Here is a 10,806-nt window from a genome sequence, read left to right on the forward strand (position 1 = left end):
TGTTATTGGATTAAAATGAAAGGTTTAGTTTTTGGTTTATGTCAGAAACGACCTAGTAATTAAACCTGTATCAGTCAAGAATGACTTTAACATGTTTGTTCAGTTCGAAGTTATAAATTCTACAAAAAAAGATGATAATAAACTGTTTATCACAATTGTATACAGGCCTATATGTGCAAGAATACAAAACACTCTAGTGCTGTTTAAACTTGTTAACAAAGCAGCAGTTAAAATAGCATTTTCATCGGAGATTTTAATTTTCCTGCAATAAATTTGTCGACATATGAATCTGATAGAATTGGGGAATCTTTTCTACAATGTGTAAATGAAAATAACTTTGAACAGTTAATAGATTTCCCAACTAAGTCCGTGGAAACACCCTTGTTATAGTACTTGCAAATAGACCTGACAAAATAATAAATGTTGAAAGTCTTGGGAACTTCTCCACAAATGATCATTCTATTATTTGTGTTGATGTGGATTTTAGATCCAAATTTAACAGTTCATCTGAACTAATTATTGATTGGAATAATGGAGATCAAAAACGAACTTAGAAACCACATTGGATCTGTGAACTGGCTTAAGGATTTGAGAGAGAAAGATACTGAGGAATCCTGGAAATTAATAAAGGATATAGTTAACTCAGGTATTGACATTTTTATTACTAAAATTCTGTGGCGGAGAGGAAATAATCAATGACCAGAAGTGTCAAAAAATTGGTAAGACAAAATCAGAGAAACTATAATCTTTATATGAACACTATGACTGATGAAAACTATTACCAATTTACAAACTGAGAATTGATCTTAAACGTTCAATAAGATCAGCAAAAAGAAAGTACAAACAATTTGTGCATTGCCACTTTGAGTTTGCGGTATCAGCTTGGTCACCCTTGCTGCAAGGAGACATAGAAACTCTTGAAAAAGTACAGCGCAGAGCTATAAACCTTGTGGATGGACTGAGAGGTAGGACCTATGAATAAAAACGTGTGGAACTGTGAATGAGAACATTAAAGACAGAAGAAAGCACCTTGCTCTAGTCCAAACTTTTAAAACAATTAAGGGTATTGATAAAGTAGAATCAACCATAATGGTGTTAACATAAATTCGAAATATAAGGAAGATGATTTTACAGACTCAAATGCTGTAGCCTTTTCACAAGACAAGTTTATCCATTTCCTCCATTTAGTGGCCACATGTCAAATCCCCGCTCATCCCAGCTCCCGCCTCTGGCCTCACCCCAGCAGTCAGGTTTAGAGAGTTGAGCCGGTAACAGCTCCGACACAGGGAGCCTCTTGACTCCTTTATGATGATGATGCAGATACTCAGCGCAACGCACCTGTTGATCTGCTCCACCAACATGAAGCTCTACATCACCCCCCGTGACTCCTTCATGCTGATGATGCAGATACTGAGCTAACAGCAGGCGTGCTTATACCTCTGATCTCCCTATTAACTTCTTGAGAAGCTTACTTAGGAAACTTGTGCACGGCTCTGACCGAAGTTTCCGCTATCTCGAGTTGCATTGCCTTAGTTCCATTGATAAGCCCTGTTGTCCCAGTTTCCAGATCTGCTCCACCAACATGAAGCTCTACAACACTCCCATGAAGTGCCATCAAATATCCATTATTAATTCCTTTGTTAATTTCTAAATCAACCAATTTTAACTCCGCCTTAAATGCAAATATTTCAAAACTTTTGTTTTATTAAATAAATGTTAGAAATACCATTAGATCTCTTTTATTTTATCATATTGACTTTTAAAGTCAACAAATGGTCACCACAGTTGGAGACCAAAATTTAAGAATGACCCGTAACACAGAGAACAGAAATTACCTCATGGCATCAAGATTCAGGACAGGTTTATGAAAGCATTTTTTCTCAAACAGAATTGTCACACTCTGGAACTCCATACCACAGGATCTAATAGATTCACATACACTGAACATCTTTCAAGCTGGTTTGGAGAAACTAAACATCTAAACCTTGTGCCAGGACCAGTGTTTTTTTGAAGCTCCCTAACCTGTCTCCTGCATGGTAGAGCACTGTTTCCAGAGGAAACTAAACTGATGTCTACCCCATAGACCCAGAAGGTCTTCTGCATCTTCTACATCAAGTAAAACAAGTAAAACATGGGAACATATTTACTACATTTTAAGTATGTACAGGGTGTCCCACGAAACATGACAATAGCTAGACGATTTTGAAGGTCGTCTTAGAACTTTGAAATAATTTGCGGCATTTTTTCGTAAACTTTTTTTAGGAGGAAAATTCTAGAATTAATAATCACAAAATACCACTTGTCTTGGCATTTCCAAATTGTGGTCTGCCTTTTTTGTGCTTTTAATATTTCCGGAGATATGATGAATTTCCTTCAGATTTGAACAATTTTGGTTTTATTTCATAAAAATTAAATCTGAACGAAATTCTTAATATCTCCGGTAATATTGAATGCACAAAAAATGCAGACCACATTTTGGAAACGGCAGGACTATGCGAATTTTGTGGTTATTGTTTGAGGAATCATACATGTAAAAGAAGGCTGAAGACTGAATGTCACCAACAACTTCAAAGTTGAAAGACGACTTTCAATTCGTCTTGCTAATGTCATGTTTCGTGGGACACCCTGTATATCTTCATATGTGAAAGAACAAGAAACCAGTTCGATCAGAAAATCCTCTGAACAAATATTTTTCAAAGGTTTAATTTGGTCCGAGGTAACAGCCATTGTAAACAATTGTTCAGACATAGCATAAACGAGGGGGGGAAGGCACACCGCACCATTTTTACGCCCGCACCACAAATGACGTAACAACTCACCATTATTTCTTCCAACCACACCTTTTTTTCGTCTGAGCGATGCTTTTGTGCTTTTAAATGTATTATTGTGTGCCTTTTAACACCTTTTTTTTCAAATTTAGGCAACGTAATGTTATTCAATATGGTTTAATTGTCTTAAATGCATTTTGTTAAAAAAAAACTAAAAGATATTTAAGCCCAATTTACCAAAGAAAGGAAAATGTGTTTACCACACCTATTTTTCGTCCGGACTACACCTATAATTCGTCCGGAAATTATATTTTCTTATTCTTATTTTACTCCTACTGCAACTTTAAGGTCAAAGTGCGCTGGGACTTTTAAGATCTACAACTATAAATTGACATTTTATTTAGTTGGGTCATAACAATTGGTTTTAATTTTATTAAAGATTTGCATGAATTTCTTTTTTCAACGAAAAAACAGGATTTTCATAGGAATCAGCCACAGAGACCATAATATCATTGAAGTTGTCTCTGGAGACTACAGAGGACGAACTGTTCTCCTGAGGGCCTGGAAATGGGAGTCCAGGTGGAGGATTAGCTTCAGAGACCATTATCATTTTTGGAGTTGTCTCTGAAGGCTACGGAAGACGACCTGTCCTCTAGAGGACCTGAAACTACGAGTCCAGAGATGGAATTTAAAGAATTTGAGCCGCGGGTTAAATCCGCCAAAACCCGGTTTGAATTAAGCGCCGGCTTAAATCTTGAAACATTTGATACAATTTTAAGTGGAACTAACCATATTTAAACCACGGCTTAAATTTAAACCGCCGCTCAAATTCTTTAAATTCGGCCACAGGTGAATCAGTTTCAGAGATTCCTGTGAATATTTTTTGAGGTAAAATCATGCATGTAGTGTCTAATATTCCAAAATGAATACCATTTTTCTCCCTGAAAAATAATATTTTGTGAACAAAAACAAATTGATCTTCAATAACAAAATAGTTTCATTGAAAATATCCAATAAAAAATACAAAAGTTGGTATGATCTACTGACTTACAATTTATGTAAAGCGAATTTTGTTCATGTTTATCACATTATGATTTAGAATGTATTCTGTATTATAAAATCTAAGTTCATTTATCAAATTATATATTTACTAAAAATTTCTCTCAAACTTCAAAAAGGTTTAATCAATATTGTGACTCTTCGCCTTATTTTTCTATGAACCTCAGAAAATTTCATTTTTTGGAATGGCGTTAACACAACAAATATTTGATAATATGGTGGTTTTCACTGTTCAGCTCAAATTAAATAAGTAAGTGAAAAAGAAAAATAGTAATTTAGTAAAATATCGAAATAACGCATTAATAGTATTACTCTGAGAAAATCATTTGATGACTGGGAATTGTTAAAGTTAAATATGTAAATAAAAGTGTTTACAATAATAACTTACAATTTGGAGATAACACAAATTCAAATAAATGAAGTTAAAACCATCGTGGATATCAATAATATAACAATGATATAATAAAATATAATAAAAGACATAACAATACTGATAATATACTTTTGCACTAAACTTTGAGAAAACGATAATATTACAGTGACTTCCAATTTTAAAGAGACCTAAATAAACATGAGTAACACAATTTGATTTTAAAACAATTCTTATATATAACATTCACATCTGAGATTTAGTTATGGATTGAAAATCTCGTAAAAGCACAAGAGGCATATAGTTTTTGGAACAAAGGGTTTACATCATGACTATATTTAAAATATGGCATTTTGAGGAGTTTAGTTGAGACATATCTTATAGTTGGGAGATCATCTGATGCACTTGGAGATAATTTAAATTTTTATCCGATGTCAATCTGAAGTTTCAGGCTTTATAATGCTTACGTTTTATGTGCCTCTTCAGATGATATTTTCTTGTTGCGGCGTACTCACACAAAATACATGGATACCGAACTCCTTCATGCTTACTCCTCATGTGCTGGTTAAGATCGCTGTTTCTAGCTGTAGTAAATTCACATTGCTGACACGAAAACCTTACCCCTTCATGTTCTCTCTTAATGTGCTTCTCTAGATCAAAAGCTCGTGCTGCAGGGTATCCACATAGATTACATAGAAACATAAATTCCTCATCAACCCTCTGTATATGTTCCTTCACATTTCCTGTGGTTGTTGCCGAGTATTCACATTGATTACACGGAAACCTCACTTCCTCGTGGACACTCTGTACATGAACCTTCAGATTTCTTGTTGTTGTTGCAGCGTAATCACATTGATTACAAGGATATCTTTCTTTGTCATGTTTAACGTTGATGTGTTTCCTGAGAACGTCTTTAGTGGTAGCAGAGTATTCACATTGAATACATGGAAACCTTACTCTATCATGTAACCTCTGTACATGTACCTTTAGACTTCTTGCGACTGTTGCAGAGTATTCACACTGATTACATGAATATTTTGTTCCCTCGTGTACAGTCTGTATGTGCTTCTTAAGATCAGTAGATCGTGCAGCAGAGTAGTCGCATTGATTACATGGAAACTTGATCCCCTCATGTTTACTCTGAATATGGCCCCTGAGATATTTTGCTGTTGATGCAGTGAACGCACATCGATCACATGAATATCTAACTTTGTCATGTTTAACACTGATATGGTTTTTGAGAAGGTTTGGTGTTGTAGCAGAGTATACACATTGATCACATAAATACCTTACTCCCTCATGCATACTCTGTACGTGCATCTTCAGACTACCTATGGTGGTTGCAGAGTGTTCACACTGATTACAAAGAAACCGTACTCCCTCATGTACCCTCCGCACATGTGTCTTCAGAGTTCCTGCTGTTGTTGCAGCGAATTCGCATTGATTACAAGGATATCTCACCATGTCATGTTTGACACTGATATGATTCCTAAGAAGATCAGGTGCGGTAGCCAGGTATTCACATTGATTACATGGATATTTTACTTCATTATGTTTTCTGTCGATGTGCACCCTGAGACTGCTAGCTGCAGTTGCGGTGTATTCACATTGGTTACAGGGGAATCTAACTCCAGAATGCTTGCGCTCCATGTGTCTCATTAGAGTCCCTACTTTTGTTGCAGTGTATACACATTGATTGCAAGGATATCTCACACCTTCGTGTTTAATACCCTTGCGTCTCTTTAGAACAGATTGCAGGGGATCCTCCTCATAAACAATTTCTCCTAAAATTATTTATAATATTTGAATGCTTTCTGTCCTTTGTTTTAATATAAAATATAAATCCTACAATATGTGAAATACATTTGTAATTCGTTCACAAGTTTTCTTATAAATATACTGCATTGATCATCAGATTTTTCAGAATTTGTAAAAAGTAATATATTGAGCAATTAAGAAGGAAGATTTTGCACTACACAAAGGTCTAAGTAGTTTAACTAATTCTCGCAATTTGGGTCCATAGTTACCTTCAAGTTCTATGATGTCAATTTGTACATCTTCCTCTTGTACATATACAGTACATGTGTTCTCTAAAGGATGGATTTTCTCTTTTTCGGTTTCAAACTCGTTAAAATCTATATGAACTTCTTTAGACTCCGCCATTATCTCTGGTTCAACTTTATTAGTCTCCGCCATTATCTCTGGTTCAACTTTATTAGTCCCCGCCATTCTCTCTGGTTCAACTTTATTTGTCTCCGCCATTGTCTCTGGTTCACCTTCGTTAGTCTCCGCCATTATCTCTGGTTCAACTTCGTTAATCTCCGCCATTCTCTCTGGTTCAACTTCTTTAGACTCCGCAATTCTCTCTGGTTCAACTTTATTAGTCTCCGCCATTCTCTCTAATTCATCTTGTTAGTCTCCGCCATTCTTCCAAGTTCAACTGTATAAATCTCCGCCATTTTCTCTGATTAAACTTTAGAAAACTCCGCCATTCTCTCTAATTCAACTTTATCAGTCAATACAGATTGAAATAAAAAGGTATTTTTTTAAGTGCAGCGTAGAAAACATATTTTAATGCTTTCATCATATAATCAACAGTTCTAGAACAGATCGTATAAAGAAATAAATTACATTTAAAATTTTATATTTAAACTACTAATAAACATTAAACAAAAATCACATGTAAATTTGATACAACAAATTTACTTAGTGTAAATTCAGTTTTTTTCTAAGTGCACGGTGAATTGTCATTATTATCTACTTATAAAATAATATCAAATTTTATTTACTAGAAAGCTAGAAAACCAAATCACATGTTAGCATTTCATTTTTAACTATTTAACTAGTGATAATCAGAAAACTCTGGAATAGAAAGACGACTTTATACCAATACTTAAGTGTATTTGAGGTTGTTGCAAAGCAAATAGTTTTATAAGAACTTATCAAATCACTAATTAAGTGAAATAGGCCTGTTTACAATGCACCATAGCTGCAATGTCTCATGCTCAATGAACTATTTAAAGTCAAAACTTGACTCTAAAAGTCGTCTTCATATTACAAGTTTTCTGGTTATCCATGTATGTAGATATGAAAGTCCGTTAAGTTTGAGCAAATTATAATCGTCTCTGGGTTATTAAAATCAGACTTGAACATGATATGTTCCAATTTAAGTGACTGCTTTAAAAGCTTTGCTGCTTTATCGTTATCATTACATTAAGTGTTCACCTTCTGGGAAGGAATATTCTTATAAAACCTTCTTAGAAGGAATACTTTACTTGACCTTATTTATTCCTTGTTGGAAAAAATACCTTTAATTGACTTTAAATATTCCTATTTATAACATTTTCTAAGGAAGAAATACCTTTACTTGACTTTATATATTCTTATTAATAAAATCTTCTAGGAAGGAATACTTTTGTTAAACTTATTATTCTTATAAAACCTTCTGGGAAGGAATACTTTACTTGACCTTATATATTCCTTGTTGGAAGAAATACCTTTACTTGACTTTAAATATTCCTATTTATAACATTTTCTAAGGAAGAAATACCTTTACTTGACTTTATATATTCTTATTAATAAAATCTTGAAGGAAGAAATACCTTTACTTGACCTTATATATTCTTATTAGTAAAATCTTGAAGGAAGAAATAACTTTACTTGACCTTATATATTCCTATAAATAAAATCTTGAAGGAAGGAATACCTTTACTTGACCTTATATATTCCTATTAATAAAATCTTGAAGGAAGGAATACCTTTACTTGACCTAGTATATTTCTATTAATAAAACCTTCAAGGAACGAATCCCTTTACTTGACATATATATTCCTATTAATAAAACCTTCTAGGAATGAAAACCTTTACTTGACCTAGTACATTTCTAATAATAAAACCTTCTAGGAAGGAATACCTTTACTTGACCTTATATATTCTAATTAATAAAATCTATATATATGATAATGACTATTTATAACATAAAAGTTTAGGTTCACAATGCTATAAAGGTTCTGTACAGAAATTTTCTCTTTAACGAGCTGAGTAGTAAAGTACATATAGTGTTATAAAGGCATTTAAAATTTAATGATCAGACTATTTAAAAGTCACATTACAAGCAAATTTGTTACAGAGAATGTTTATTTTTAATGTGTTTCATCAAATTACTTTCTGTTGCTCCCCTGTATTTACACTGCGTACAAGGGTATCTTGCTCCTGAATGTTTTCTCTCTATATGCAACTTAAGATTAAATGATTTTGTCGCAGTATAGTCGCAATGATCACATGGAAATGTTACTCCATCATGTTTGCTCTTAATATGCATTCTCAGATCTCCAGCTGTACCAGCGCTATAATCACATTGATTACAGGGAAACCTCATTCCTAAATGCTTATTAGCAATGTGAATCTTTAGTTGGTCTATTGTTGTTGCAGTGTGTTTACATTGATTGCAGGGATATCTCACACCATCGTGTATACTCTTGACGTGCTTGTTTAAACTACTTACTGATGCGAAAGTGTATTTACATAAATGACATGGATACCTCACCCCGTCATGTTTACTTTCAACATGACTCTTCAAATAAATTGTTGATGTTGCAATGTATTCACATTGTTCACAAGGATATCTTATCCCTTCATGAATGCTTTCAGTGTGTCTTTTAATATTAGCTGCTGATGTAGCAACATGTTCACATTGGTTGCAGGGATATCTAACTCCTTCGTGTTTAATCTTAATATGCCTGTTGAGATTACCTACTGCTGCAGCTACATATTCACATTTAGTACAAGGATATGTGATTCCTTCGTGTCTAAACTGAATATGCCCCTTTAGAACACTAGCCGCTGTTGCAACATAATTACATTGATCACATGGAAACCTCACTCCTTCATGTTTAATAGCAATGTGAGTCTTTAGATTTCCTGGTGTTGAAGCCTGGTGTTCACACTGAGTACAGGGATACCTTACTCCTTCATATTTTCTCTTCTTGGGCCTGAATTGTAGTGGATCTTCAAATATCACTTCATCTAAAAATATTAATTTAAATAACAAAATGTTTTCAGAAAAGTTCATAACTTATAAAATAACATAACATATATATTTATTTAGTAACAGAGTTATTCATATAATAATATAATAATATAATAGGTTTACTACTATGGAACCGAACAGATATAATAAAATATAAAATACTAACTAACTACTAGTCTATCTTATTCGATTTTATTTTTTATTTATGAGGTTTAAATGTTTACAAGAAACGATGTTAAAATCAAAAAGCTGAGAACTATTATCAATTAAGTTTATTGTTTGTTATGAAGCGTAAAAAGCGATTTTTGTTCAAAATATAGGCAATAGGCATTCATATTATGTTTTCTGTAAATCAGGAATCAAAACGCATTAAAACAAATTGCAATGGAAACTAATTTCAAAGATATCTTATACTTACTTTTTTACTTTTTACTTTTTGTTATATTTACTATTTATTTATTTTTCCATGTACGAAAGTATCGAAAAATTGCGCAAAGTTTACTTTAATATACTATTTAATATACTATTTAAAGATATCTGTTAGGCTTAGAAGTGATCCTAAATTCGATATCAGTAGTATTTCAAGTAGATAAACAAATTCTTTAAACGGATATTTTACGTTTTCTCAATATATAAATCTAAAGAATAATTTACCTTTTATTTCTGTACTTTCCGACTTCACATCTTCTTCCTTCATAAAAACAGTACACATATCTTCTACAGAAGATATTTCTTCTTTAATATTATCTTTTTCTATCGTTGTATCTTCTTCCTTTATAAGTACTGGGCATGTATCTTCCAGGGTAGATATTTCTTTTTTAATGGTGATTTTTTCCATCGTTGAATCATCTACAGTACACATTTCTTCTTTAGTGGTAAAATTGGCTTCTTCCAAAGCAATTTTCACTACTTCCTTTAAAGATCCAGACATTCTATCTGAAAAAGTAAAGATTTCTTTGAAGTGTTGACTATGGTTGTAGTGTATCCACAGAGTACATTGATATGCGATACTGATGCATACTCTGAATGTGCATCTCAAGACTTCCTCCGTTTGTTCCAGGGTAATCACACTGAGTACATGGATACCCACCTCCCTCGTGCGTACTCAGTATGTGTATCTTCAGATTACCTCCAGTTCTTCCAGAGTATTCACACTAAGTACATAACTAACTACCTCCATTGTGAATACTCAGTGTGTAACTTTTGACTATCTCCAGTTATTCCAGAGTATTTACATATGGGTAACTTAGTCCACCATTAATACTCTGGTATTGCTATAAAATTATAAAAGATTCTTCACTAACTTGAAAATTCGCGGATTTCCAGATTTAATCAACTAGAAAAAGTCAATTTCAGCTGACCAAAAAAGCGGTTGGAAATAAAAACTATTGCATTTCCCTCACTAATATATCCTAACAAATGGAAGACATTGACCACAGTGCAGTAATTGTTTGGCAATTGGCATAGAACCTTCAAATGAAATGAAGGTAAACAAAACTTTCTCCAACTGGTATCATTCAGCTAGGAAAGGTGCTAACGGGCGTGATGTCTAACTCCATTTGTGGTTTTAGGGTTGCTAT

General features: G+C 33.4%; 2 protein-coding genes across 2 annotated transcripts; both read right to left on the minus strand.

The window, feature by feature from the left end:
* Positions 1-3,830: 3,830 nt before the first annotated feature.
* LOC111701815 (zinc finger protein 271) lies at positions 3,831-6,699 on the minus strand. Its single transcript, XM_023473249.1, has 2 exons — positions 6,225-6,699; positions 3,831-5,981 (listed from the first exon to the last, which is right to left on the minus strand). Exons 1-2 carry the CDS (start codon positions 6,589-6,591, stop codon positions 4,645-4,647), a joined length of 1,704 nt encoding a protein of 567 aa, XP_023329017.1. The 5' UTR covers positions 6,592-6,699; the 3' UTR covers positions 3,831-4,644.
* A 1,451-nt stretch (positions 6,700-8,150) lies between these two features.
* On the minus strand, positions 8,151-10,726 carry LOC111701819 (zinc finger protein 26). Its single transcript, XM_023473259.1, has 2 exons — positions 9,881-10,726; positions 8,151-9,222 (listed from the first exon to the last, which is right to left on the minus strand). Exons 1-2 carry the CDS (start codon positions 10,155-10,157, stop codon positions 8,321-8,323), a joined length of 1,179 nt encoding a protein of 392 aa, XP_023329027.1. The 5' UTR covers positions 10,158-10,726; the 3' UTR covers positions 8,151-8,320.
* Positions 10,727-10,806: the final 80 nt, after the last annotated feature.

This window comes from Eurytemora carolleeae, unplaced genomic scaffold (assembly GCF_000591075.1).
Source record: "Eurytemora carolleeae unplaced genomic scaffold, Eaff_2.0 scaffold463, whole genome shotgun sequence".
Classification (NCBI taxonomy): Eukaryota; Metazoa; Arthropoda; class Copepoda; order Calanoida; family Temoridae; genus Eurytemora; species Eurytemora carolleeae.

Coding starts and splice junctions, on each gene's coding strand:
- LOC111701815 (XM_023473249.1), bottom strand. CDS start 6,591: ATGGCGGAGACTAATAAAGTTGAACCAGAGAGAATTGCGGAGTCTAAA. Junction 5,982..6,224: donor TGACATCATAGAACTTGAAG/GTAACTATGGAC, acceptor AAATAATTTTAG/GAGAAATTGTTTATGAGGAG.
- LOC111701819 (XM_023473259.1), bottom strand. CDS start 10,157: ATGTCTGGATCTTTAAAGGAAGTAGTGAAAATTGCTTTGGAAGAAGCC. Junction 9,223..9,880: donor GGAAAGTACAGAAATAAAAG/GTAAATTATTCT, acceptor TAATATTTTTAG/ATGAAGTGATATTTGAAGAT.